At 45.4% G+C, this 27,796-nt stretch overlaps 1 protein-coding gene across 1 annotated transcript in view; it reads right to left on the bottom strand.

Annotated features, from left to right (window-relative positions):
* The window catches only part of RHPN2 (rhophilin Rho GTPase binding protein 2), a 123,597-nt gene that overhangs the window by 40,522 nt on the left and 55,279 nt on the right, over window positions 1–27,796 (bottom strand). The window contains exons 3-8 of the mRNA XM_029608399.1: window positions 24,964–25,092; window positions 18,292–18,367; window positions 14,518–14,595; window positions 11,653–11,777; window positions 10,472–10,638; window positions 87–274 (exon numbers count right to left, since the gene is read on the bottom strand). Coding sequence (XP_029464259.1) covers window positions 87–274; window positions 10,472–10,638; window positions 11,653–11,777; window positions 14,518–14,595; window positions 18,292–18,367; window positions 24,964–25,092 — 763 coding nt within the window. The remainder of the gene's footprint in view (window positions 1–86; window positions 275–10,471; window positions 10,639–11,652; window positions 11,778–14,517; window positions 14,596–18,291; window positions 18,368–24,963; window positions 25,093–27,796) is intronic.

Here is a 27,796-nt window from a genome sequence, read left to right as displayed (position 1 = left end):
AAAGAAACCAAAGAGCCATGCAACAGCAGCACTAAATGTCAAATATAGCCCTGCGTTCTTTAAATAAATCATTCAGCAGACAGTACCTTTGCAGCTTCTTGTGCCATTCTCACCAGTGTGAAGAATTCATTTTGTATGCCAGGCAGACTGATTTTCTCAAAGAAGCATTCTTGAGCTTCTGCCATCATCATCTTGACCAGCACACTCAACATGGCTGGGCTCATGTCATAGCTGGGCGTGTGCGTAAAGGTTTCTTTCAGGTAATTTAGAACTCCTGAAATATCAAACCGCATTTAAACTATATCAGAATAAACGAGAAAAGTTTCAGAAGTTTAACGCGATTAACTGCAAGGCTACCTCCTGGACAAAGTGGAAGCTGAAATATAGGACTTGACAAAACGTGCAAACAAAACCCAGAGCTTTAAAAAATTCCCTAAGGATGGTCGATAGGTGAATTCTAAATAGTCTCAGTTAAAGCAGACCTGGTAAAACTGCATAATGTAATCATATGACCTAAGTACACAAAACGGGGTCCTGTTTGTTTGCACAATACACTTGAGGTCCATTGACATAGCAGGGTCAGAACAGAGCTTATTGGCTGGACTGATCACAATAAAATCACATCTCCACACACACATGGCTCCATTAGAAACGTGTTCTGGACTGACCCAGTAGCTCAGCAGCAGTATTATGTGCACTCTAAGGCTAGATCTTTGCTTCCTGGGCTAGCCATGACTGGAGTTGCTGCAGAAGGGAACAGCAGCACCTAATAGTGTAACAGATAGAGGAATATAAAAGTGGGGGTAAAAAAAAAAAAACCCCTGGGAATGCCAGAATTTAGCCCAGATTCCAAAATGAAGCAGGAGGAAACTACTACTCCCACCTGCCAAAAGAAAAAAAGAAGTATACTTTCAATATGAAAACAATTTACTGTAAACAGCAGGTAGCATTTGCAGGAACTAAAATGTAATCTAACAGATCTCAAACCAGTTTGTCTAGATTAGCTGGCATACACCTTCTGTAGAACACCCATAGTACTTTATCATCCTTTACAACTGGTAATTATTTTTCACCCATGTTTTACTTCAGAGCCTTATTTTGTCAGTTTTTCATCTTTACAGTCTTTTTACCACCTCATAGTGCTACTAATGGAAACTGTTTTAGACTTCAGTATCACTGCCACTTTAAAAAAAAAAAAAAATTAGTCCTTAGGGAAGCCCCAATAATCTATACAGGTTAGTATTTGGAAATCTTTGCTTCAGAAATAAAAATAAACTCCCTCAGATCTCCTTTGGGTACCTTTATAATTTGGTGTCTGCAACTAAAAAGCAAATGTCCTAAATGCCCTTCAGGTATTCAGTGCTTGATAAACCGCTGCAACAACTGCATTTTACTATGGTTTTCAGGCATGCTGAACAGTGTCCAGTCAGAGGCATCAACTGGACGCCAAATGTCTGGTTTTGCAGGCGGATCCTCCTCCTTCCCACAGCCTCTTAATCAGAGGAAGAGAAAGGCAGGTTGGAGCCTAGCGGAGGGGAGCTGTGCTGTATTCCCTGCCTCCTTTCCCATGCTGTGACTGGACAGCACTCCGCTCCCAGTGGTCCTGCAGATACAGAGATACACTGTTTAGGCAGTTCACCGGCAGGATCTAAAATGTATGCAAATGAGGGGGTGCCATTCCCCCCCCGGTCCTGGTCTTTGGAAAAGTTGGCAACCCTATCAGAATGCCATGCAAGTTGAAATGGAGCCATGTATCAGCATAAAGAAGTGCCAACACAATGCAGAGCTGCAAGGGGCTCCATTTCACTACATCACTTGGACATGCACTTCCCACATAGGGGGGGCTTTATCTAGTAGAACGGCAATCCATGCGGCAGTGCTTCCCCATAGCAAAACAACTGTGCCACAGGTAGGAGAACCTCTTACTCTGTACTATGGTTCAAAAATTACTGGAGTGGTTTATGTTTTCCACCAAACCAACCACTAAAAAAAAAAAAGAGCCAGTTGCTATTCAAAATGGCTGCTGATCCTATAGTTTCCATCTTGTTCTTTGTTTAGCCAAGTACCGAACTTCTAATTTGGAGTCATGTCAAAAGCATTACACTGATGGACAGGGGTATGTTGGAGGAAGACGAAGACTGTGGAACAAATGGCATGGCCTAATTAATTCAACAGGAACCATGTTTGGTCTAAAGTGGGCCTATTTTAGTGGGGGGGGGGGCGGAAAGACCCCTAGCAGTTCTCACTATAACAAGGGTTGAGTCATGTGTGGAAAATTATGATTTTGCTGCAGCACTGCAACCTTAAAGGTCTGAAATTGGCCCAAACAGCTTTGTCCTTAGCTTTTTCTTTGAGAAAAATCTACATCAGACAGATGCATTTATATGCTTCGGTGTAGCTGCTAGTGCAGCTGTGAAGGCCATTTTCACAGCGGCGAAACAATGTTTTGATTCATCTACTGGCCAGATGACATACAAGAAATCCTATCACTCTCAGGTATTTTAAGAGGATTTGAAAAAAAAGAAAATAAATCCATTTCCTCAGGAGTAGGCATTTCGTTTTGTGCCACTCACTTGAGTAGGGTTACCATGCATCTCAGTATAATAGGGACAGCCATGTGTTTGGACTCTGTTTTGACTGTCCCTGCTAAAAAGCTCCCACTTTTTGGCAATGCGCCAGGTTTACCATCAGAGAGAGACCCTGGCAAGTGGTCAGACCAGTTCTCCCAGATTCTGTTGATAATGCACTGATTCATATGCTATCCCCTACCTGCTCTGCTCCCCGGCTCCAGCACTCTCTAGCACTGTTACAGAAGGACCAGTGAATAGACTAATTAGGAGTTAATATGCATTTCTGCAAATGCTGTCATTTGTCCCCTCCCACTGACATTCACTCTTTTCCTACACCAGGCTACATATATCCTGGTCACCTCTGGTTCTAACCGCAGCTAGTGGTGCACAATCAGCCAGGGCGGGCCACATGGTCTGAACCTGTGGTCAATGGTGATCATTTCCCGTTCTGGGTACCTATTGATATCACAAATATTTAAATTAGGATGAAGTCAACCAGTGATGCAGCTAACCGGAAAGTAATTCAAACTATAGTGAATGTCAAGAAAGAGAGACCATATGGAAACAGAAAAGTTACGTGTCATTTGAGTTAAATGGAAGCTCTCTGTACAGTCTCAAAAAAAAACAAAAAAAACACACAACCCCCACAAACATAAAGGAAAATTATGTTTCTTACCTGATAATTTTCGTTCCTGTAGTACCAAGGATCAGTCCAGACTGCTGGGTTATGCCTCCCCTCCAGCAGATGGAGTCAGAGAGAAAACTGAAAGCACCCCCTAGATATACTGGTGTGCCACCTGCCAGCCCTCAGTATAATGGATAACAAAGCAGAGAAAAACTCCACCGCCCACTTAGCCAAATAACCATGGCAACTGTCTAGATCAAGCAGTAACCTGAAAACCAGTAAACGCCTGCAGAAAAGCAAAGCGCAAAGAACTGAAAACGCAATGCGCAAACTAAGCAACTCACAAATAGGAAAACAGTACCTTCTAAAATGTAAAGACGGATAGTCCACTTACCGTGCTCAAGTGGTACAGCTCAGTGAGCAAAGAAGTGTCTCGAGCGGACTCTCTTGCGCACAAAATAGGGCGGGCGTCTGGACTGATCCTTGGTACTACAGGAACGAAAATTATCAGGTAAGAAACATAATTTTCCTTTCCCTGTACGTACCAGGATCAGTCCAGACTGCTGGGATGTACCCAAGCCGCCTTAAATGGGATGGGACCCCGAGAGTCCCGCTCGAATCACACTGCTGCCAAACGAATCAGCCGACGGCCCACGAACATCAACTCGATAATGTCGAGCAAAGGTATGCAACGACTTCCAAGTGGCAGCCCTGCAAATCTCCTGGCTAGAGACCAGAGTATTCTCCGCCCAGGAAGACGCCTGTGAACGGAGAGAGTGGGCTTTAAGCCCGTCCGGGACGGACTTACCACATCCAATGTACGTGGACGCTATCGAGCTCTTCAGCCAGCGGGCAATAGTAGCTTTGGAGGCCTGTAAACCCTTTTTGGGCCCTTGCCACAGCACAAACAGGTGATCCGACCGCCGAAAATCATTGGTGACCTCCAAATATTGCAAAATCACTCGCCGAACATCCAGACGCTTCAAGTCGGCACCGTGAGAAGACTGCAGCTCCTTCTCCGTGAAAGACGGCAAGTCCACGGACTGATTAACGTGAAAAGCCGAGACAACCTTAGGCAAGAACGAAGGAACCGTACGTAACGACACCCCAGAGTCCGAGATACGTAAGAACGGCTCCCTGCACGAGAGCGCCTGTAGCTCCGATACCCGACGTGCGGAAGCTATGGCCACTAAGAACACAGTCTTAAGGGTGAGATCCTTTATGGAGGCTCGCCTAAGCGGCTCAAAGGGCGCGACCGTGAGGCCCTTGAGTACCAAATTCAAGCTCCAGGAAGGACAAGGGGCTCTGAGCGGAGGACGTAAATTGCGAACACCGCGCAAGAATCTGGCCACGTCCGGATGACATGCGAGAGAAGATCCTTCAATCTTCCCTCTCAAACAACCCAGAGCCGCCACCTGGACTCTCAGAGAACTGTAAGCTAAACCCTTCTTCAGACCATCCTGTAGAAAAGTAAGGATATCCGCTATCTCCGCACGACGTGGCTGAACTTGGGCGGTCGCGCACCAGGAGTCAAACACTTTCCACACTCTGGCATAAGCAAGTGTGGTAGAAGGTCTCCGCGCGCGAAGCAAGGTAGAAATAACCGGTTCCGAATAACCTTTCTTTCTCAACCGCCTCCGTTCATAAGCCAAGCCGCCAGACAAAAGCGATCCGCTAGATCGAAAAATACTGGTCCTTGACGAAGAAGGTTCGGAAGATGGCCCAACCGTAAGGGCCCGTCCCTGGCGAGATTGACTAGATCCACAAACCATGGTCTTCTTGGCCACTCGGGAGCCACCAGAATCACTGGACCCTGATGGGATTCTAGACGCCTTAACACCTTGCCGACTAAGGGCCAGGGGGGGAACACATAGAGTAGGGTGTGACAAGGCCATGGAATCGCTAGCGCATCCACCCCCTCCGATCCGTGTTCTCGCCTCCGGCTGAAAAAACGCGCTGCCTTGGCATTGAGCCGAGTTGCCATCAAGTCTAGTCGCGGCACTCCCCATCGCCTGGTGATGAGACTCATTGCCTGGTCCGAGAGCTCCCATTCCCCGGGATCCAAAAACCGACGGCTGAGAAAATCCGCTTGAACGTTGTCGACGCCTGCGATGTGAGTGGCCGTGATGCGGGCCAGGTGGCGCTCCGCCCAGGTCATCAACAAGGACGCTTCGACCGCCACCTGCTGACTTCTCGTGCCGCCCTGGCGATTTATGTATGCTACCGTGGTTGCGTTGTCTGTCAGGACTCGAACCGCCCGACCCCGTACCATAGGCAGAAGCTGACGCAAGGCTAGGTGTACTGCCCTGGTCTCCAGACGGTTGATGGACCAAGACGCTTGGCGAGGGGTCTACGCCCCTTGTACCGTCCGTGATTGACAGACTGCTCCCCAGCCGGTCAGACTGGCATCCGTCGTCACTATGACCCAAGGGGGGGGCTCGAGGTCCACTCCTTGCAAAAGATTGTCCGGAACCAACCACCACGCTAAGCTGGACCGCGCCGGCTCCAACAGTGGTAACTGCACTCCGTAATCCTCGGATTTCTGGTCCCAGCGAGAAAGGAGAGCCCTTTGCAACGGCCGCATATGAGCAAAAGCCCATGGCACCATCTCCAGAGTAGACACCATATGTCCAATGACTTGCAAATAATCCCAGGCCGTGGGCAATTGGAGATCCAGAAGCCTCCGTACCTGAAACATCAGATGCTCCATCCTCTGCCGAGTCAGGAATACCTTGCCTACCAGGGTATCGAAACGTGCTCCCAAAAATTCCAACCGTTGACTTGGAAGCAGCTGGCTCTTTGCAAAGTTGACTACCCAGCCTAGCAACTGAAGTTGCTGTATCACCAACTGGACAGCCTGGTTGCACTCGCTCTCCGATTTCGCCCGGATGAGCCAATCGTCCAAGTAGGGATGTACCAATATTCCTTGACGTCGCAGGAAGGCCGCGACCACCACAAGAATTTTGGTAAACACTCTCGGAGCCGTAGCTAGGCCAAAAGGAAGGGCGCAAAACTGGTAGTGTTCTCCCAACACCATGAATCTCAGATATCTCTGATGACGTTCCCGGATTCCAATGTGAAGGTATGCCTCGGCGAGATCCAAAGAAGCCAAAAATTCTCCCTTGTGGACGGCCGCAATAACAGATCGTAGGGTTTCCATGCGAAACCGGGGAACACGTAACGCCTTGTTTACCCGCTTCAAATCCAGGATAGGACGGAACGTACCTTCCTTCTTCGGGACTAGGAAATAAATGGAATAGCGGCCCTTTCTCGTCTCGTCCGAGGGAACGGGTAGCACTGCTCCGAGGGCCCGTAAGTGGTTTACCGTCTGGGCTATAACCAGTTGCTTTTCCCGAGGCCCGCAAGGAGATATCATAAAAAAGTCCCGGAGGGGTCGAGCAAAGTCCAATTCGTAACCGTAGCGTACCACGTCGAGAACCCACTGATCTGACGTGATTTTGGCCCACTCCTCCCAAAACAGGGATAAACGACCTCCGATGCGGGGGAAGGAGGAGTGGGCCAGCGCGCCTTCATTGGGAAGGTTTCCCGGCGGATGGTTGCTGTGAGGATCCCAATCGCTGCGGCCGCCTGCCACGAAAGGAAGAAGACCAAGGAGACCACGATTGCGACCTCGGACCTTGCTGCTTCTGTGAAAAAGAACCGCCCCTACCGGGGCGAAATCTGCGCTGCCCCCTGAACCGGGATCGCGCATTCCCGAAAGGACGAAACTGACGGGGCTTGTCCTCCGGCAATTTATATACCTTATTATCCCCCAGGTCCTTGATGAGTTGGTCCAATTCCTCACCAAACAATAACTTCCCCTTGAAGGGGAAAGCGGCTAAACGTGACTTGGACGAGGCGTCCGCCGACCAACGGCGAAGCCAAAGTAATCGTCGAGCAGCGACCGCTGAGGACATAGTACGGGCAGAGGTTCGTAACAAATCATACAAGGCGTCCGCTGTGTAAGCAACCGCCGCCTCCACACAGTTAGCCTGCTCCGCCTCGGCAGGCGGCAGCTCCTGAGTGGTAAGCAATTGCTGAACCCAGCGGAGAGTGGCTCTCTGCACCATACTGCTACAAGCCGCTGCCCGGACTCCTAAGGCCGCTATTTCAAACATGCGCTTCAGGAGAACCTCTAACTTTCTGTCTTGAAGATCCTTCAACGCTACTCCTCCCGTGACCGGAATGGTAGTATGCTTCACCACAGCGGTAACCGCCGAATCCACGGCAGGAACCTTAAAAATTTCCAAAGACTGTGCGGGCAGAGGGTACAACTTATTCATCGCCCTGCTAACACGCAGGGATGCCTCTGGAACTTCCCATTCTTTAGAAACCAGCTGCACCACTTTGGGATGCAAGGGAAAAGTTTGCGGAGGGGCCCTCAAACCCGCCATTGCAACATCCCCCGTAGACGTATCTGTGTCTTGCTGCGGGGCGGGAATCTCTAATTCCTTTAACACATGCTGGATGAGAAAATTAAGCTCATCCTTGCCAAACAGGCGTAAAATTTCGGGGTCATCCCCCTCGAGAGCCTCCTGTGGTTCCGAGACCCCTGCCTCCGCAGCATCCGGAGATCCCTGGTCGACATCAAGTCTTCCAGGATCACCTGTGCCCCCAAAAGATATATTGCCGGTTCCCCCTGAAGCTCCCGCTTTTCCAGTCGCCCCCGCTAAGCCTGTGCTGGGAGAAACCCTAGGAACCTTCGCGGGGGGAGGGTCATCCGGCTCCCAGCCTGCCTCTGCCTCTAAAAATGCCTGATGCATTAACAGTACAAACTTTGATGAGAAAGGAACTCTCCTTTTAGTGGAGCCCGTGGGGGGAGGGGCTGGAGGACCATCCAGTGCAGTTTCACTGCGCGGGCTTAAGGCAGGCGGCGATAGGGGAGAGGAACCCTCCTCCTCCGATTCCACCTCGGCAGGCTGCCGCGTGTCTAAAATGGCCGCCGGCTCCCTCCCACAGGGAGGCAGGGCCGACGACCGCGCGGCCGCCAGTCTCCCCTGCCGAGCAGAAGAAGAAGCCAAAGTGCCGCTGCGGGCAGCGCTCGGCCCCCGGGAGGGTCCCTCGCCCCCGGGAATACAACGGGAGCAGAGGCCCTCCCTGGAGAGTCGCGCCCCCGCCCTGCCACAGGCCGTGCAGGCCGAAGACCGCGGCATTCAGAAGTAGGAGAAAAAACGGCGCCAAAGGTAAGAGCTCCTGTACAGCACTAAAAGCGCGCCAAGCAGAGAATCGCCAAATCGCCGGGTGAACAGAAAGCCACCCCCTCCGGAGTCCCTGGTGTGCGCGGCAGGCTAGGGCTTTTAAATAGAGCACTGCCTGCCCCCAGCAGGACTTACGTGGCTGCGAAGGAAATTTATTTATTTTTTTTTTATTTATTTTTTTTTTTAAAAAGAGCCCTCTTCAGTTAGTAGACCACTGGTATAAACAGGGAGGGGGGTGACCGGCCCACCGGTAAACTCCCCCGCAGGACCAAGGGAACCTAATCCGGGCAAAAAGAGGGAGAGCCAAGCTCTCCACGCCTGCCTTTAAAACTTGCGATAGCCAAATAAAACTCCCACAGAAAATCCAGTCACATAATGACTTCTTTTTTTTTTTTTTTTTTTTAAACTAAAGAGAACCAAGCGTCCCCTTGCATTGATCTAGACAGTGCAGACAATTTAGTCAGACAAAGAGAAGAATACACCTGATATTAAATTTAGTCAGGACAGGACCGCAGGTTATGCCTCTCGATCTGCTGGAGTCAGAGGAAATACTGGGGGCTGGCAGGTGGCACACCAGTATATCTAGGGGGTGCTTTCAGTTTTCTCTCTGACTCCATCTGCTGGAGGGGAGGCATAACCCAGCAGTCTGGACTGATCCTGGTACGTACAGGGAATGAATAAATAAAAGCAAAAGCCTAGAATATAAATGGTCAACTGATAAGACATCTGAACTACAAAACAGAAAGCCTGGGATTAAAATCGTAGGGCAGAATTTTGATGGTGGCACCTCAGGATTGGTAGAAAAGGTACAGCCATGTAGTGCACTCGTGGCCACCCTCTACTGGCCAGCAAAGCAGCAGCACTGGAAATAGCTCTTAAACTTCAGCCTCAGCCTGCTCGCCACTGTACATGGTCACTACAATCCATGAGACTACAGATGGGAGGAAAACAAGGGAAACCGACAAAATGCAAGAGGTCATGGAGGATGAAATGAGGTGAGAGGCACCCTGCACAGTATAATAAAGTGAGGACATTGCTTTGGTTGCATTTCACAATCTAAGTGGTCTACAGTATAAACGTAAATGAAATAAAATTCTTGTTGTCCTTTTATTTATTTATGTTGGTATGAACTGTCAAAGCTTTACTTTGGGCATCACCAGACCTCTACAGAGCGTCTGTCCTGTAAGTTTTCATTACACTACATATTGTCTCTCAAGCACCTTTACCTTTATTTACCAAAAACACTTCACCTGGAAAACGTTAATAGGCCCCGGTTGCTATGGCTTCTACATTAGGGCTGGTTAACCATTAGCTACAGTACTCATTCTCTCAGTATTTGGTAAGTGTTCTTATTCTGAACAGCATAGCTTAAATAAATAAGACAAATTCAGCACTTGGTTCAAAGATTGTGCCCCTAGAACTAGAGGAACCTCTGGGTTACATTCTTAAAGAATCATTTCAAGCAGCATGACATTTCTCACTATACAACCTCAAAACTGAGAAAACAGCTTTTCTATACAAAGTTATGTACTGTAAGATTGGAGACCTGTCCCATATTTACCTAACAGTGCTGCAAGGTGCAAGAGAGCCTATCCGATTGCTCCATGCTCCTGCAGAGAGCCCCTGACAGACAGGGTGGGATTTAGGCCTTGTGCATCAAATTCTGAAGGTACTCAAAAACTGGGACTTCCTCTGCTACTGCTTGATTTCTGGGGGCAAAATCTCCCAACCCTTGGTTCCCTGCCTATGGGTGCGCTCTGATAAGTCAAAGAGACCCCAGAAAGTTAAAAGGCAACTGGGTGCATGGAACTTAAAAACAAGCCCTACCCCACCCATTATCTTGGAGAAAATAACTTGTGGTTTTTCTCTAAGGGTGCCTATAAGATCAGAAAAGTTGAAAATATCACTTCTTTTCTCTATTGGACATGGAACACCCATAAAACAAAAAACTTACTTGCTGGAGAATTTAAGCAGAGAGATAAGCTAATGAACAATGTTAAACCCCTAAGAAAAATCTAAAAAGGAATGGTTTGCTTTTCAATAAGAATATCATTATGTTTATCCTAAACTGTTTGTACCTGCAGCTTTCTGAAAAGCATCAACTGCATCCTTTAATCCAGCAGTGGTCTGTCGGTCACACCTCGTGCCAATCTGCGTGTGCAGGGCTCCGATGTTAAATAAAACACTGGCTTTTTCCAGCGCAATATTCTGCTGACATACTGGAACGCCTGTAAACGAGTCGTACCTAAATGCAAACCAAAATAAATACAGAAGCAATAGAATATTTGTTTTACTGGAAAGTGACTGGAAATCCCCATGTGACACTCACACCACCTTTACTACAGGGAAACCGCTTCCTCTCTCTTCTGTATATTTACAATAGAATAATGATATGCATGCTTCTCTGGGCTATGAAAAGTCAAAGATTTAGAAGAATCCTATCTAAGTGACAAGGTAAAACAAGTAGGGCCCCAGAAACTTCTTTTAAAAAGATAACACTTGCACAATTGCTGTATGAATGGCCCTTCGCAATCTTCAGAGCTTGCCTTCGAAAACATTTGTACACCCGATGCAAGGTATCATCTCTTCCTAGTTATTTTGTTGGTTGCCTTTCCACAAATGTTTGACTGGTTAGCACAGTACTTTTCTCTCTCTTTTAAAAACGTTGGGGGTAGATATTCCAAGCCTGTGGTGTGAGTAATTTAGCCTGTTAGAACTAATCTAGCTAAGATACGATGTATATTCTGTGGCACGGCAAAACCGCTGAATATGCACTTTACTGACTAAAATCTACCCAGCTACGTTTAGAGCTGCTCTATGGGGCATCTAAACTGAGACAAACTTATTCGGCTAACTCCAATTATCGGTAGTTAGCCGTTCAAATTATGCAGCTAGCTCCACCCCTGATCCGCCCAATACATGCCTACTTTTTGCACGTGTAACTTTTAGCCATATAAGGGACTTATACAGCTAAGCAGTGGCCATTTAACATAGGCAGATATTGAGCGCCCCGCTACTTAGCCGCATAAGTCCTGCTTATCCAGCTAAATAGTGCTGAATGCACTTTGACTATTAGGCCCCTCGAATTACTGGAAGAATCAGTTTGGCAATGGAGATACATAATTGTTTAGAAGGACTGCAAGAAAGCTAGCATCAGGTGTTTTCCATAAGCTATAATAAAAAAGGATAAATACAAGTTATTCAGTGATCTTCAAATGACAGTGCCAGTAGTTGTTTGAAGAAGCAGTAGAGAGCTTACCATGTAAATAAAACCCTACCAAGTCTGCCGGATGGGAAAAACCTGTTCTCTGCAAAGCCCAGCTGACTGAAGTAGCTCAGGAGCAACTCAATCCCAGCTTCGTCTCTGCTCGGCGTGCGAGATGCCTTTAAAATAGAACAACCAGGGCTAAAAATGTTAGTAAAACCACACAGGAATACAATTAGATTGGTGACTAAGAATATGATGTTGTCGAAAAAAAAGCTTAAGCTGATAAAGACACCCCCCCCCCCAGACCAGCTTAACTGTAAGAGGGAGATTTATCATTACCCCCCCATCTTTCTCCTGGCGACGCCACAATGGCAACCGTGAGAATAAAATATCAACAGAGGAGATAAACATCAAAGAACTCGTTCTAGTGGGGCTTACATATACCTGGGGGCTACAAGTGTCTTCTTTACGTACCTTTAGGAGAGAAAAAGGAGCAACTGAGTCCAGAGCTCCTGTTTTAACATGCTAGAAAATGTAGATGTGCTGACTTGAGTAATTTAGGGAGCTGCAGGTTTAAAATATGGATTCAATCAATTCTCACTGATGCTCCTAAATTTAAAGTATTGTCAATTGCTGGTAGGACAACTGGAATGGAAATCTTAATCCAAGATTACATCAGTGAACAATACCCCAGAGCCTCAGAGGTTTTGTTTTGAAGGGGAGGGGAGGTTGTTTGACTCAGGAGTTTCCTCCTACCCCTTTAAGTTTCCAGCTGTATCGGAACCGAGGCTGTCCCACATTTTACATCCTACTTGAAGCTTGCTTTAGCACCATCCACGCAGCGACAGGCCTCGGCCAGGGGCTACACATCAGGGCTCCTTCTGGAACCCCGCAACCATGGGCTCGAAATCTGGCCACTAGGTGTCACCACTGAATGAGGACTATGACTTCCTCCGCATTTCAGGGGCTGTGAACCTCTCCTCCGCAACATTCCCAGCCCCGGATGACCCTGGGGGTCAAAAATAGGTCCCATCACATGAGCCTTTGGGCCAGCCCAACATAGAGCCATCAACTGATTCTACACCATCATGGGGACAAGCTGTGCCCATCCAATTTTTTATGCTACTTCACCTTATGACTTTTTTTTTTTTTTTTTTTGAGAGAAAATGTGCAACTATGACTCCATAGATACAGCAGAGTATAGCTAGAGGTCATAGAGCCAGCTGGTAATCCTATACCTATTGCCGCTACTACTAAACATTTATATAGCACTACAAGGTGTGCACTTCACTGTACAAATACATACAAGAGAAGGTCCCTAACTATGTGGAGATTACATTCTAGTCAAGATGGTCAGACAAAGAAAATAAATAAGCATTTGAAAAGAATCTGGGAAAAGATTTAAAGCCTCAAGGTGGGTGTGGTTTACTTGAAGAACAGGATCAGTTTCTCTCATTGAGTAAAGCTGCAAAACTTGAAACTTTGCCTGACAAAACAATCTATATAGGAAAAACAGGAAACAGGGCGGGTGTGCTTCTCAGAGAGACAGCGCGCCTCCTCTCTTCTAGTGAGGAAATGACTATCAACGAGTCTGGTTATCACATATTTAAAACCAAACAGGAAAATACACAGAACCCAGAAGCAAATTAATATTGTACCATAATTTGACATGTAAATGGTATGGTGTGTAATTAAATGAATTATTAGAAGTAAAATTTAGTAGATTTCAGCTTATCTGGAGGAACCACTGTGTAGCCCTGGCAGAGTCACCAAAGCGTAAGGTGCCAGTCAACACTGACCTGCCATCTTCCTCAGGCCTGAACACACCAGCCCTGTGGTAACCATGGGGTTCATGCAAAGCTGACAGCAAGCTACCTTACAACCATAAGACCTCTCCCAGAAGTAAGTTTTACACAGGGAAATCAGCACTAGTTTTCTGAGACTATGGATGCTATGTCATGAGAAAAAGATTACACATGAAGGCCCTGGCGTGCTGTTCGCAGCAAAGATGAAGGCCCCAATGAGAGTGAATGTGTGTAGAGAGGTGTGTGTGTGAGAGGAGGGGGAAGGGGTGTGAGAGAGAAGAGATGGGGAGGGGGTGAGCAGGAGGGTGAAAGAGAGCAGGGGGCATGCTTGAGTGTGGGTGCCAGAGAGAGAGAGGGAGGGAGCCTATATGAGGAGAGTTTGAAGGAGTGCGTGTGTTAGAGACTGGGAGTTGGTGTGAATGAAAAAGGGATCGTGTGTATGTGAGGGTGCTAGCCTGTGTGAAGGGATTGTGTATGTGTAAGAGAACCTATGTGAAGGGTTGTGTGAGAGAGAGACATAGGTAGCCTGTGTGAGGGTGTATGTGTGAGAGAGAGAGAGAGAGAGAGCTTGTGTGGGTGTGTATGCAAGAGAGGGACCCTGTATGAGGGGATGTGTGTGTGTGAGAGTGAGGGAACCTGTATGAGGGTGTGTGTATGTGCACTAGAGAGAGGGAGGGACAGAGGAAGCCTGTGAGGGGTAGTACTGAGAACGGGGTCAAACTCTGGGAATAGCGATAAAGTGGAAGGGGTTGAGCCTAGAAGTGGAGGGGAGAGATACTGGCAGGTGGAGGAGTTGGGGCCAGAGAGGGCAAAGTGGCCAAGGGAATAAGAAGAGCAAGTAGAAGGGACACTCTTACAGTGAATTTCTAGGGAAATTCTGCTCAAAATATTTAAAATTCTGCATCTTTAAGTAATAACTTTTTTCTGTATTAATTTAAAATGTAATTACTTAAAGACTGTCATGTATATTGTGTTATTTTGACCAACATAAAGTTTGCAGAATTTTAAGTTTTTGTGCGCTGAATTCCCCCAGGAGTAACATGCACTAGACAAAACAGACTCCTAAAGCCTTCCCAATAAAAGCATGCATGGACGATACAGCAAAACATACTTGTCTTAGGTCCATGAGATCTGCTATTTCATTTTCATATTCTGAACCATTTTCACTGTAATGTTCCAGGATAAAATCCTGAAAAAAACAGAATTATTTAAATCTTTACAGTAAAACATATGCATTATATACTGGAGACACTGTTACAAATACAAACATAAACGAGCAAAGGTTTTAAACTTGTGCTAATTTAAGCTCTGTGTGCAATTGTTTATATAGTAAAAGCCCTGCTTCTCCTTGTTAGATTAATATTATAGCCTAAATATTTATGATCTGTTTTTGAACAATTTGCAAAATACTTTTAATCCAGCAAATAATCTGTTGAAAGGCTGCACAAGATGTGCAACAGTACAACCATGAAAACTGTTTGGCATGTTCTCAATATCTGTGAGAAAAACACTATCCAGGGCCTTAAACACCCCCCCCCCACAAAAGTAACCAATTCAATCCCATACACATACAGAAGAAAGTAACCCAAAAGGCAGTTAGTGCAGAGACCCATTGAACTGTGTATGCTCAATAACCTGCCCCCTGCTTCATGCCAAAGGCCCATGTCCGCTCACTGAGTTTCTGTGTTATCTGCTTTTGCCACGGCACTTAAAGCCACAAGGTTCACAGAGTTGTTTTCCTTTATTAAAAAGTGGGGAGGCCATGACCCTCTGGCCCTGCCCCCTGTTCTGGCACCACTGCCTCTAGCAGAGTGACTAGAAAATCCCATTCTGTTCCATGATAAAGATCAGCAACAGGGGAAAGGGTCCAGGAAGTGAATCTAACCAAGGCATTATAGGAAACAGAATTATCTATGTAAACCGGCATGATGTACATACGAATGTCGGTAGATAAAAACCTTAAATAAATAAATAAATAAATCCTTTGCTCACCTGAAAACTACAATTGCACTTGGATTTCTTTTTTTTTTTTTTTTACTGAATCTCTCTCTTTAAAGACAGGAAAATGGAGTGCAGCAAATTATTTAATACAGACTAATCCCTGTATTTATTTTATTAAAGTTTTCTTTTCAAAAACACAAGCTTCGTTGAACTGCTGCCAGCGGTGCTGCCTGATGGAGGGCGTTTTCTCTTTAGTCTCACTTTCATCACCGCTCGTGACAGGAGCCACTGTTAGACTCCTTCGGTTTGATAAATTTGTGGGAGTAATCTCCTTTAAAAAGTTATAACAGGATCCAGCTCAAGCATGGCAAGCTGCCTCTCAGATTCCCTTCCTTCTCCTCGGTGTCTGCTGCCACATCACAACAGGCTCTGCCAGTTCACCTCCAGCCCATTTCATGAGCTTTATAAAATTCTTAGTAGTTTTCCTGGATCATATTTTGGTGATTTTGGAGCACAAAAACCCCACCTGACAGTAACCAGATAATCAGGCCGATGCAATATCGCGCAAAAAAAACATTTTTGAACGTACGCCTCTCCTGGGCTCTCGATGCAATAGGCAAATGAGCTGCCAGTCTAAAAGAGATGCACAGTGGGTGATGCATGTGTCCCTGCCGCTCTGCATCAGGCACCCAGGAGACATGGCTGTGCGCCCACAACAGACTGACCAGAGCTCCCTTACAATCTCCAGCAGGGCTGCTCCCAATTGGTCCTTTTCACTGACACTTGTCAGTGAAAGGACCAATCCCCTTTCAAGACAGCCTTCTGAAAGGGGTTTGGTCCTTTTACTGACATGTGACAGTGAATGGACCAACTGGCAGTAAGTGCAGGAGTGAATAAATTAATACTAAGTGCCCAACACTTAATGTATTCACTGCTTCACTCATGCCGGCAGGGGCTCCTTGGGGTTGCTGTGGTTCCCCCTATAAGGACCACATAGCAATTTTTGGCATCGCGGTGTAATAGCCTCATCTACATGGAATTTGCATATGATAAGCACTATTAGCTATGCGTTTTGGACACGCTAATCCCCATATTGCATCAGGGGTTATTTTACCACGTCCAAAACGTGCGTCTAATAGAGTGTTACTCAGTGCGCTAGCCTAAGCAAACTATATTGCACCAGCCTGAATGGATGGGATCTAAAATCAAGATGGTCTTGACTTGTTCACTCCAAAGCTATGGGTATTTGGGAGACAGTATATCAAGGCACACATACCTATCCTTTCTATAGCATCAAAGCATCAGAAGAAGTGGTTGTGTGAAATGTTATTAGTGGTAGGAAAGGAGTTGGAAATTAAAGTTAAAAAAAAATTGGGAGGTGGGGAGCTGGTATTGAGTATGGAATGTATATATATTTATTCCCCAAAGAGGAAGAATTACAACTGGGCAGATGTATAGGCCAATTTCTTCCATCATGTACTATTCCTTTACATCTAGGATAGCTAGCAGCATGTTATAAGCCCAAGCAGGCAAGACATATCGCAGCCTCATGTCATGCTTCTGAAGTGGTGACATCATAGAATCAGCACCTGTCTAATCTGATTGTACTGCATAGACCAGGTCTGATTGCATAATGTATTTTTAGCATGACGTGTAATATATATCCAGTAACAATTACCTTGGTTGTAATCTGAACTCCCCTTTTACTCACACACATTTTCCTCACTGCCAGCCAACGTTTGCAGCTTTGTTTTAGATCAGGATTGGGAAAGCCTGGGTGGGGGACCTCAGAGCTATGTCTTACAGCCTCTTGCGTGGGAGGTGGAATCCAGAGCTGCAGATTTTGTGTGCAGGATGCAAAGGCCCGGGACTCAAGAGAATTTAACTGTGCTCATACAGACCACTACCTCACCGCAACTGTGAGCTAGGTGTGTTTATCACACCTAGGATTTAGCCTAGTGAATGGAATGTTTGTTAAGAATAAGCAACAATCTATGTACTTTTTTTTTTTTTTATTTGCTTAACAATTTGTCCATCCTATGTACAAAGTCTGAATAATGCAATTCAGTATACAGCTAAGTGGAAAATAAGAACTTTTTTTTTTTGGCTTGAAAGGTTCATTCTGCTCCTTGGAACAGGCCTCTGCTGGAATTTCAGAGTCTTAACCCTTTATTTGCAACCTGGCTCCCTCACAGGCACACTTGAGTCTGACTACTAGGTGTTGCCACTGTGTGAAGGCCAGAGAATGCGACGCAGCAACCCCTAGCCAAGCAGAGGAGAGAAAGCCAGGCTGAGGAAGAGCGTCCAGCATGTGGGGCAGCCCTGAAAATAAAGGACTTTTAAAAGGAGCCATGGTTTCTGCTTACTGTAAAATATAAACATAAACATGCATGCAGCAAATAAGTGGAGCAAAGGAAAACGGAAATGTGTTGGGTCTGGTTTTTGATTAAGCTACTAAAAATGAACCTGGAGAGATCCTGTAGGATACTCCTCTAAAAACAATCATGACATAAGCCACCAAGTGACAGTCAGCCTTGCTAAATTGAAATTAAAAAAAACAAAACAAAAAAACACAATTAGCTGCTGAATGTCCAGTTTAACTTATCCAATCTGCATGTGGCTCAATCTTGTGTTTTAATTTTTCCTACACATGACAAGTGTCCACAAAAGCCCCAGCAAGGCTTCAGAAGGGAAACCGGGAGCTGTAGCAGGCTGTAACTTGCCTTGAACTCTGATTTGGAAAGATGAGTACTTAAATTTAAAATCCAATCCAAAATAAAGGCTCAAATTTTATACAAACCTACATTTTTATTCACTCATAATCAAAAGCTATTAAAAAGACCTCTACACAAATGATAAGAACTTGTCTATTCAGTAGGCATCACTAAGTACTTCAACAATACAGACATAGAAAAACAAAAAGGTGAGTGACCTTGAAACCTACCTTAAATGGAGTCATAAAATCAACCTCTTTTGTCTCTTTAAGACCTAGTGGAATCAAAGGAATGTTGAAAGCCTTCCTATTACAAAAGGAAATGAAAAAAAAAACAAAAACAAACAAACAATATTAACTACTTGGTTCCTTATGAAGTTCTTATGTATAAATCTTCAATCACACAGCATCTGGTCACAAGCAATTCCACTCTTAACTGTACTGCATTGTTACTAGATTAAAGGAAAACAATGCCCCTTAAGCTAAACTAGTTTACCAATTCTTTTTTATGCTTTCGAGCATAGAGTATGTTGGAAAGAATGATGTAAAAGGGATTGAAGTCCATCCGCCCATTTGCAGGCACAGTAACTTTGCAAAAAAAGGGATGGAAATTCAACAAAATGTAAATATTTTGGATGAGTTCAAAAACTCGAATTGTTATCTCTGGTGAAGTGAACCTCCCACAAAACTAAAAATAGATAAATAAAATCATTGATATATATATATATATATATAATGCTCCAGAACTCTGCTGCGAGAATTCTCCAGAACTCTGCTGCGAGAATTCTGACTAACACCAGGAGAAGAGATCACATCTCTCCCACTCTTAAGAACTTACACTGGCTGCCAATACACTTTAGAATTATCCACAAATCTATCACTATCATCTATAAAGCTATCCATCACCATGCTATGCTTGATCTACAAATCCCACTTAGACGATACACATCCACTAGACCCATCAGAGAAGCCTACAAAGGATCACTCCTCGTTCCCCAAACCAAAACCACTCACCATTTAACTTTCAGAGACCGAGCCTTCTCCACAGCCGGACCTTCACTATGGAATTCTATTCCCCCGGATCTGAGACAAGAACCATGCCTACCTACTTTCAGAAAAAGGCTTAAGACTTGGCTATTTAAGCAAGCCTTCCCAGATCCCAATTGAATGACAGCAACATCTTATAAGAGACTGCACAATATAATGTAAATAGTTAATCCTAACTGCTCAGTTATCTTACTCTAATTCTCTACCCAGTTATATGAACCTTGTTGTAATGTAACTTTACGAACTCTCTGCACTTGTTAATGTTCCATTTCTGTGTTCACTCCCCCTGTTTTATGTAAACCGGCATGATGTGATTTTTAATCACGAATGCCGGTACAGAAAAACTCAAAATAAATAAATAAATAAAATAATATGGTAAGAATCCCCACTGATTTCTATGGGAAACTCTTAGAAGCTGTTCACACTGTCAGAATGCTGACAGTGCTTTGTTTCAAATGCACCCCCCTCACCCTACCAGTATTTTGCTACAGTCACAGAGACAGGGACAATAAATGACTCAACTGGCAAGGGATGGCACAAAAAGGGGCTTCCAAAGTTACCCATACACAGCCACAACCCTGCAACCATATCCACACCTATACACAGAGACATACCCCCAACAAAACACCCCACAACCCTGACACATTACTCCTCAAAGAACTCTTTCACACAAACCTACCCACACACAGCCATCCCCAACATCTGTATATACCCCAAATGACACACACAACTCCCACCCGCAAACGCTCTCACAACCACATCCACTACCTACAAACACACAGCATTTCTCTGCAAGCTCCTCCCACTCACACAATCTGCTACTCAATAATAAACACACATCCCCACATAGACCCATTTTCCCAGATCCTTATACCCCCAAATATCTGCCCCATTAACAGCCATCCAGTCACACACAATCTCATCCAACTCCAGACACACATCCACATCCCCACTCTCCATCCTCCTTCAAAGCATCCCCACCACTACTAACCCCCTGCCATCCCCCCCCAAACTCCACAGGCACACATCACACCCACTCCTACAAATCAATATTGGGACACATTCCTGAAGCCAGGCCTCTGCATGCTTTCCCTATTTTTTTTTTTTTAAGTTTCATTCTGCAACGTGAACTCTGTGCTCCTGATATGGGAGCAAAGGGAAAGACCAGTTTTGTCACTTTTTTTTTGAGTAATGATCCACTGAAGCTCAAACTGTGAACACACAGAGATAAAAATAGCTGTTTATGGAGGCTATTCTTGATATATTTCTACATAACTAATTAGTTTATACTAGGTTAAGCCCAGCTGACACACTTGAGCAAGTCCATGCAAGTATCTGGGAACCACGTGCAACATGCATCCCAACCCATAGGTGGATGCAATAGTTTTACAATGAATCATGCTCTTATGTTGGTCTTTTGGGCTGGTGAGAAGGGAAGAATGGCAGCCTGCAATGTGTCTCCTTGTAAGAATCGCCATCTGACTTAACAATTCTACCATTCATGAAATCAAATGATTTCTAAAAACAAAAACAAAAAAAAACGCATAACTGACACCAAGTTTTCGAATGGAAATAAATCCCAATGGCCAGGGTACCAACATTAAATGTTGTATTACAAATCCACTAAAAACAGGCCACCATACTCAGAAAAAGTATCAATGAATAAAGGATATCTGCTGATTAAGTCAGAAGATACCCTTTATTTTTTTGATATATTACAATTCCACACACACACACACACCCCATGAAGATCTAGACCACCACCACAGTATAAAAAGTACATTTTAAAAAGATATATATATTCCACCCAGAACTAAAAGGAGCCCTACTTTTCGGAACACTCATGTGCAGATGGGATATAAGTGGATTTGGGAAAAAAAAAAACATGTCTGTCAAATTCTACATGTCACCTCCTGACGCTCTGGAAATCTGATATGGACAAGAAACCAAACACATAAGTTATTAGGGACATAACAGACGGACCTCAAAAGCGCTCTTTTCGTTTGGAAAGTAGGCTAACGAAGTTCAGATAAATTAAACTTAAGGGCAATTTCAGCAAGCTGGCATTTCATCTGCAATCATCACTTTCAAACAATTAAACCCTAAATATTCCACAGAGTTAGCTTAGTACCTCGGGGAATTAAATACCCTGTGCCTTAGCCAATCACACTGCTTGCAATAAAGCTAAACATGCAATTTATCCTATGATTAAGTAAACGGCTGACACTTGTTGCCCCCACTAACTGCCCCACTCCCCAGCCTGACCCCATCACCTCAGCCTCATGCAAGTCCATCAGGATCCCAACAGCTTCTTCCTCCCTGCTTCAGGTAGCGTGAGACACAGTCTTCAGCAGGTGTGGCACTTTTTTAAGCAATGGAGAGTACAAAGTGACTCGAACCCTGGACTCCTGGTTTATAGCCCGCTGCTCTAACCACTAGGCTACTCCTCCACAATCCCTTGAGGCCAAAGCAATATCAACCCAGTCCCTAACAGATGCACGCCACTAGGGTCTTAACGTATTGTATAAATTCAGAGATAACTCTCTCTCTTTACGGGGTATCTATTTGAGGTTAATGCCCCATCTGGCACAAGATGAATCAGAAGGGCCCATATAGGATTTTAGGGACCGTATCTGAATAAATTTCCCCTTCATGTAATTTTTTTAATTGCTTGTTTATAAAACAGGAACAGGCAGAAAAAAAAAACAAACAATGCAGAGGAATTCAAAGCCCCTTGAAGATTAGAAATAGGTGACAAATACATACAGCTATCTTCTTCCCTTTAAAATTGTTTGATGGCTTCATGTCTTAGAATAGCTGGCCCCATATGCTGCAGTAAGTAAGCTTTTCAATTACTGCAGTTTAAGCTGTTTATACCACTGCGAGGTCAATGGAATGAACTTCCAAAAGGTTGCTATTGTAAAGCCAGCTGCAAGCATCATCTGGTCTCACAGGTTTCTTTCAAACTGACAGGTCGATACAGTTATGCCGCATTAGAAAGAGTGCGACAGTGCCAGGCGCACCCTCGTTCCCCGCACGCACAGTTCTCTTCACCTACCGCTCGATACTCTCTTCAAATTGCATGCAAATGCATGCCGCTGCTGCGAAGCGTTAGGCAAGCGTTAGGCCCGCGCAACCCATTTTACTGTATAGAGCGCCCTATTACAGTATCCTGGGTGCGCGGGCCTAACGCTTCACGGCCACGCTGGTATCTGTCATTTCAAATGTCATTTCAAATGACATTTGAAATGACAGGTACCAGGAAGTGGACAGTTATGTTCTCCGATGCTCGGCAAACTTTCCCCCAGCCCCCGCTCACCTGCCCTGGCCGCGTCCGGTCTCCGGTGCAGCCCCAGTCCTGTCCCCTCCTCCCGAAGCAAAAAAAAACAAAACCAAAAAAGTAGCAAGAGAGCGAGGGGGAGAGACGGGCAATCCTAGGCTCTGGCCTGCTAGTCCCTTCTCCTCTCCTCCCGAAGCAGGGCGCGAAAAGCAGCCTTGCTCCGGGAGGAGGGGGTGGGGGGGGGCAGTTTAAAGCGACGAAGCGACTTACTTTTGCAGCCCCCCCCCTCCGGACATCGGCGACGACCGCAGCTCCAGCCTCCAGCTGTCAGACAGACGCATCGCACGTGGGAAAGCGGCCCCTATGCGTGCAATTGGATGCTCAAGACGTGACGTCACGACGTTTGGCGTCACGGCATGTGACGTCACGTCTTGAGCAGCCAATTGCACGCATAGGGGCCGCTTTCCCACGTGCGATGCGTCTGTCTGACAGCTGGAGGCAGGAGCCGCGGTCGTCGCCGATGTCCGGAGGGGGGGGGGGCTGCGGCGCAAGGAGAGAAGACGCAACTTACTCCAGCCAGCCCCCACTTCGGCAGCTCCCCTTCGGCAGCCCCCCTACGGCGGAGATGCAGTGTTGTAAAGCGAGACGGACCTTCGGCGGAGACGGCACTGTAAAGCGAGACGGACCACGGCGCAAGGAGAGGAGGAGAGAGAAGATGCAACTTATTCCAGCCAGCCCTCCTCCGGACAGCGGCTCCTCTGCCTCCCAGCTGCCGGCGAAGATAGACGCCCGAACGGGTAGGCCCCTCGTGCAATTTGACCTCAAGGCGTGACGTCGCATGCCGTGACGCCAAACGTCGTGACGTCACGCCTGGAGGTCAAATTGCACGAGGGGCCTACCCATTCGGGCGTCTATCTTCGCCGGCAGCTGGGAGGTAGAGGAGCCGCTGTCCGGAGGAGGGCTGGCTGGCTGGAGTAAGTGCGTCTTCTCTCTCCTTGCGCCGTGGTCCGTCTCGCTTTACACTGCCGTCTCCGCCGAAGGGGGGCTGCCGAAGTGGGGCCGCATTGGATTTTTTTTTTTCGCTTTTTTTTTGCTTCGGGAGGAGGGAGAGGACTGGGGCTACCCCGGAGACCGGCACCCATGGACGCGACCAGGGCAGGTGAGCGGGGGCTGGGGGAAAGTTTGCCGCTTACCCTTACTCCTGCCTCTAACGCAGGGGGTAGGGGTAGGCGGTAAACTAACAGGTTAAACGCGCGGCAAATCGGCAGGGAAAAAAAGCGACAGTCGGAGCGCGCGTCACAGTATCGGAGGGAATAGCTAATTCGTTCATTAAATAGCTAATTTGTTCATTTACATATCATTTACATGCTGCGTGCGGGAAAGGTTACAGGTCGGTTTCAAGAAGCGCTAAGGACGTGTGAAACTGGAGACTGTATCGCAGGATCGCCTTACGCGTCCCAATTGTGCGCCCACAGCGAGTTAATCTCCAACCGCACCTTACAGTATCGAGCTGTGAGTAAGGTGATAAGCCCCAATTTCCCCCAGTAAACACCTGCAACTGGTGAGCCGAACTGATGCAAAAAAAAAAACCCCGGGAAATTTCCCCAGTTCTTCTCTCCAGAAGGTTTGTGCGCAGGTACACGACCACCACATTTGCAGGTATGAGCCATCTTGACCTCAGCCCCATCAACAAGTTTGTGGCAAGGAGAGAGAAAAAAAAAACAGATGAAAAACAAAGCTTGTACATCAGATCCACCCGCCACACAGTCAGACCAAGGGTCCATCAAGCCCAGCATCCTGTCTCCAACATAAGCCAAACCAGGCCAAAAGAACCTGGCAAGTACCCAAAAACTAAGAAGATCCCATGCTACTGATGCAATTAATAGCAGTGGCTATTCCCTAAGTAAAATTGATTAATAGCCATTAATGGACTTCTCCAAGAACTTATCCAATCCTTTCTAAAACCCAGTAACACTAACTGCACTAACCACATCCTCTGGCAATGAATTCCAGAGCTTAACTATTTGCTGAGTGAAAAAAGAAATTTTCTTTTATTTGTCTTACATGAGCTACTTGCTAACTTCATTGAGTGCCCCCTGGTCCTTCTATTATCTGAGAGAGTAAATAACCGATTTACATTAACTTGTTCAAGTCTTTTCATGATTTTGTAGACTTCTACCATATTCCCCCTCAGTCGTCTCTTCTCCGAACTGGATCAGAAGTCAAATGAAGAATGACAGATGCCTCCCCCACCTCCAGCTTCAGAAATCATTTTAAGGTCACATTGAACTAATGCTATTTTGACTTTTCAGGGTCGACTGCACTGGTATTCTTGCAGCACAACCTTTGCAAATAAAGGCTGGGCCTGCGACACACTGCAGCCACTTAAGGAAGCATATTTCAGCTTAGCTTGAAGGGAACTCCCTCGATTTATATTATGAAAAACTGAAGGCGGCTCTAAATTGAAAGCTACTCAAGTTTTCTCTCATTAGATACACCCACACATACCCCTGTGTATAAAGAGCTCAATCCACCCTGGCAGAGAACAAAAGATAACAAGGTCCTCTCTCACTTACTCTGTATTCTGATACACCTCAACGGAGATGTTCAGTCCTTCCAGTTCCTCCTTCAAGACCTGCAGGTTTGAGTTCACGAAACTCAGTTCAAGCAGTACCTGTTCTCGGATTTTACTGTTTGTGGTTGCTCTGTAAACAGAAGAGAAACATACCTGTATGAGTTTAAGCGACAGCTCTGGGAACAATCTATGTACTGTTCAAAAGTGGCACTGAAAACCATACCTTGCAATCTTTGGATTTTATTTATTTATTTATTTTTATATAGATCATTTACACGAAACTTGCAATGTAAGGACAGTACTTGGAATGCTGACAGCTAATACACCATAAAATGTTTTGATTCAGCCTCTAGTTCCACAAATGGAAGTCAGAGTTTAAAGGGGGGGGGGGGGGGGAAAGCTTCTTTTCACATGCAATCTAGAAAAGAATAGATACAGATTTATTTTTTTTTTAAACTTCTACACCACATTCTTAATAATCACAAATTATTGTCTAACATGGTGTACAATCAGAAAGATACAAAACAAAAATTAACCCTCAAATCAAACATTATTAGATTATCTAAAAATATAGACTCTTGCAAATTTCAAGTGATTCTAATACAAAAGTAAAACAAGGCCCTCTTTTATATATAAGATTTCACCAGCGACAGAGGTGGAGTAGGAGACCCAGCGGGAGTTTCAATTTCATCTCCTCGAATCAACTAACCTCCACCATACATTCCCAGATCCAGAAATCTGTAGAATTTCAAACTTAAAGATTTCCACCCTCATGTCCAGGTACCAACTCTTACAAGCTTTTATCATTTGATATGAATCAATGTACAATTAGCAATGTAGAAACCACAGTCATTTTACCAAAATACATGTCAATATTCATAGTGTTGAAGCAAGCGATATTCATCCAACACTGAAATATAGATGACATACCAAGCCAGCACTAAACTATACTGCTATTCACTATGGGGTCCATTTTCAACTGCTGAGTGGAGAGTAACAGCCAGATATACCTATCCGGCTCACTTAATCAGGATATTCATCAGTCAGCAGCGCCGCTGAATATACCTGGGTATCTTTAAGTTAGTCGCACAGGTGTATCTGACTAAGTTTAGACCAGCTAACTCCACTCCTCCCAGGAACACCTATTGTCCGCTCCCACAGTGCCCCAACTTAACCGGTTAAGATTTTTAAAATAGCAGCTTAGCCATTTAGACAGATAGCCTCTTAACTGGCTTTTGAATATCTATCCCTATATATGTGTGCATACTTTTTATTATTGTAAGAAGCCCCCATATATTAAGATTACATGCAGGGTTTGCAAGACTACAGGCTGTTTGGTTATCTACCTCTGATGGCATGAATAGAGCTGAAGAACTCTTATCAGAGATGTTCTAACCACCAAGAATCGGCAACAATTTTCTTGTACGTTGTAGACAGGGCTACTTATGTGAAAAGTAGTAGTACACTCCAATTCTGTGGGTACCCAAGAAAGAAAGTACACCATAGTACATGTACCTCTCCATTCTATAGTATTATCAGATCTCTGGGGTGTGGTGGGTTTGTCCTCTCCTGGATTTTATTCTAGTGGGGTGGACAACATAAATCCAATCATGCAATTCATGACATTTTCACATCACACTTCCAGTATGATGATCTCACCAAGCAAAGTCTTATTACTGGATCGGCAAATCTAGGATTTGAAAACTTCAAACCAAAAATGTAATCTGTTACTAAATCAAACAATAAGAATACATTTTGATACTAATATAATATTCTCGGTTACTAGTTTAAAATAGCCTGATATTCAGAAAATGCTGAGCGCCTGATTTTGGGCACCTTAATTGAAGCCTAATTTAGATTCCTAACTTCAGGCTCAAACGTTTGGGCTAAAAATAAGGGCTTAAAATTAGGCCACTCAAAAGGAAGTTCAGATTTTACCCCCCCCCCGAAACCCCCGTACCTTGAGGGGCAGCTGCTAATAACTTCGTTTGCTTCTCCTGCTCCTGTAATTTCAGGTGGCATAGTCCCCATTGAGGGTCCCGGTTCTCCAGAGGAAGAGGTCTCTCTCTCAGCCCTCCAAGCTGGCACCCAGATGCTGTCGATCGCTACAGCGCATAGTGATGACCTGTTTGCCGAGCGGGAGGGGAACCGAGCAGTTTGCATCTGTCTGCCTATTCCATCCTCGGTGGGGGTCGACCTCTGCATTCACCAAGGTTTTCTTCTCTTTGGATGACCTTTTCAATGCTTCTTTAGAGTCTGGAGTAATTCCGGAGGACTACTCTCAAAAGTGGACGTAAAGGAGGAGGCTGGGAACTACAGGCCAGTTAATCTTGCCTTTTGTGGTAAATAAATTGATGAAACTGCTGCTAAAATAGAAGATAGTGTAGTTTCTGGAAGCCAATGGATTGCAAGATCCAAAGCAGCATGGCTTTAGCAGAGGTAGATCTTGTCAGATGAATCTGAAAACTTTGATTGTGTGATCTGAGAGTTGGATTAGAGGAGAGTGCTAGCTGGGAGTGTACTTGAGAGTTCAGTAAGGCCTTTGACACGGTTCCACATAGGCGACTTATAAATAAACCATGCGCCCTTGGCATGGGCCTTAAAGTGACTGACTGGGTTAGAAACTGATTGAGTGGGAGGTGACAAAAGGTTCACTTTGAAGAGAGAGATGTTACTAGTGGAAAAGCCTTCCCCTGGACTCCAAGGCAGTGACTCTTCCCTCTACTCCCTAAATGCCGGAACTTCCTGATCGTGAGCCCACAATCTTCTCCACCACTGGACTATTCCTACTTAATTTATTCTTATTACTTTAGCATAATGTGCTCATCTTATTA

This window comes from Rhinatrema bivittatum, chromosome 7 (genome assembly GCF_901001135.1).
Source record: "Rhinatrema bivittatum chromosome 7, aRhiBiv1.1, whole genome shotgun sequence".
Classification (NCBI taxonomy): domain Eukaryota; kingdom Metazoa; phylum Chordata; class Amphibia; order Gymnophiona; family Rhinatrematidae; genus Rhinatrema; species Rhinatrema bivittatum.
The sequence above is the reverse complement of the archived record's forward strand: the minus strand, read 5'-3'. Positions and strand labels throughout refer to the sequence as shown.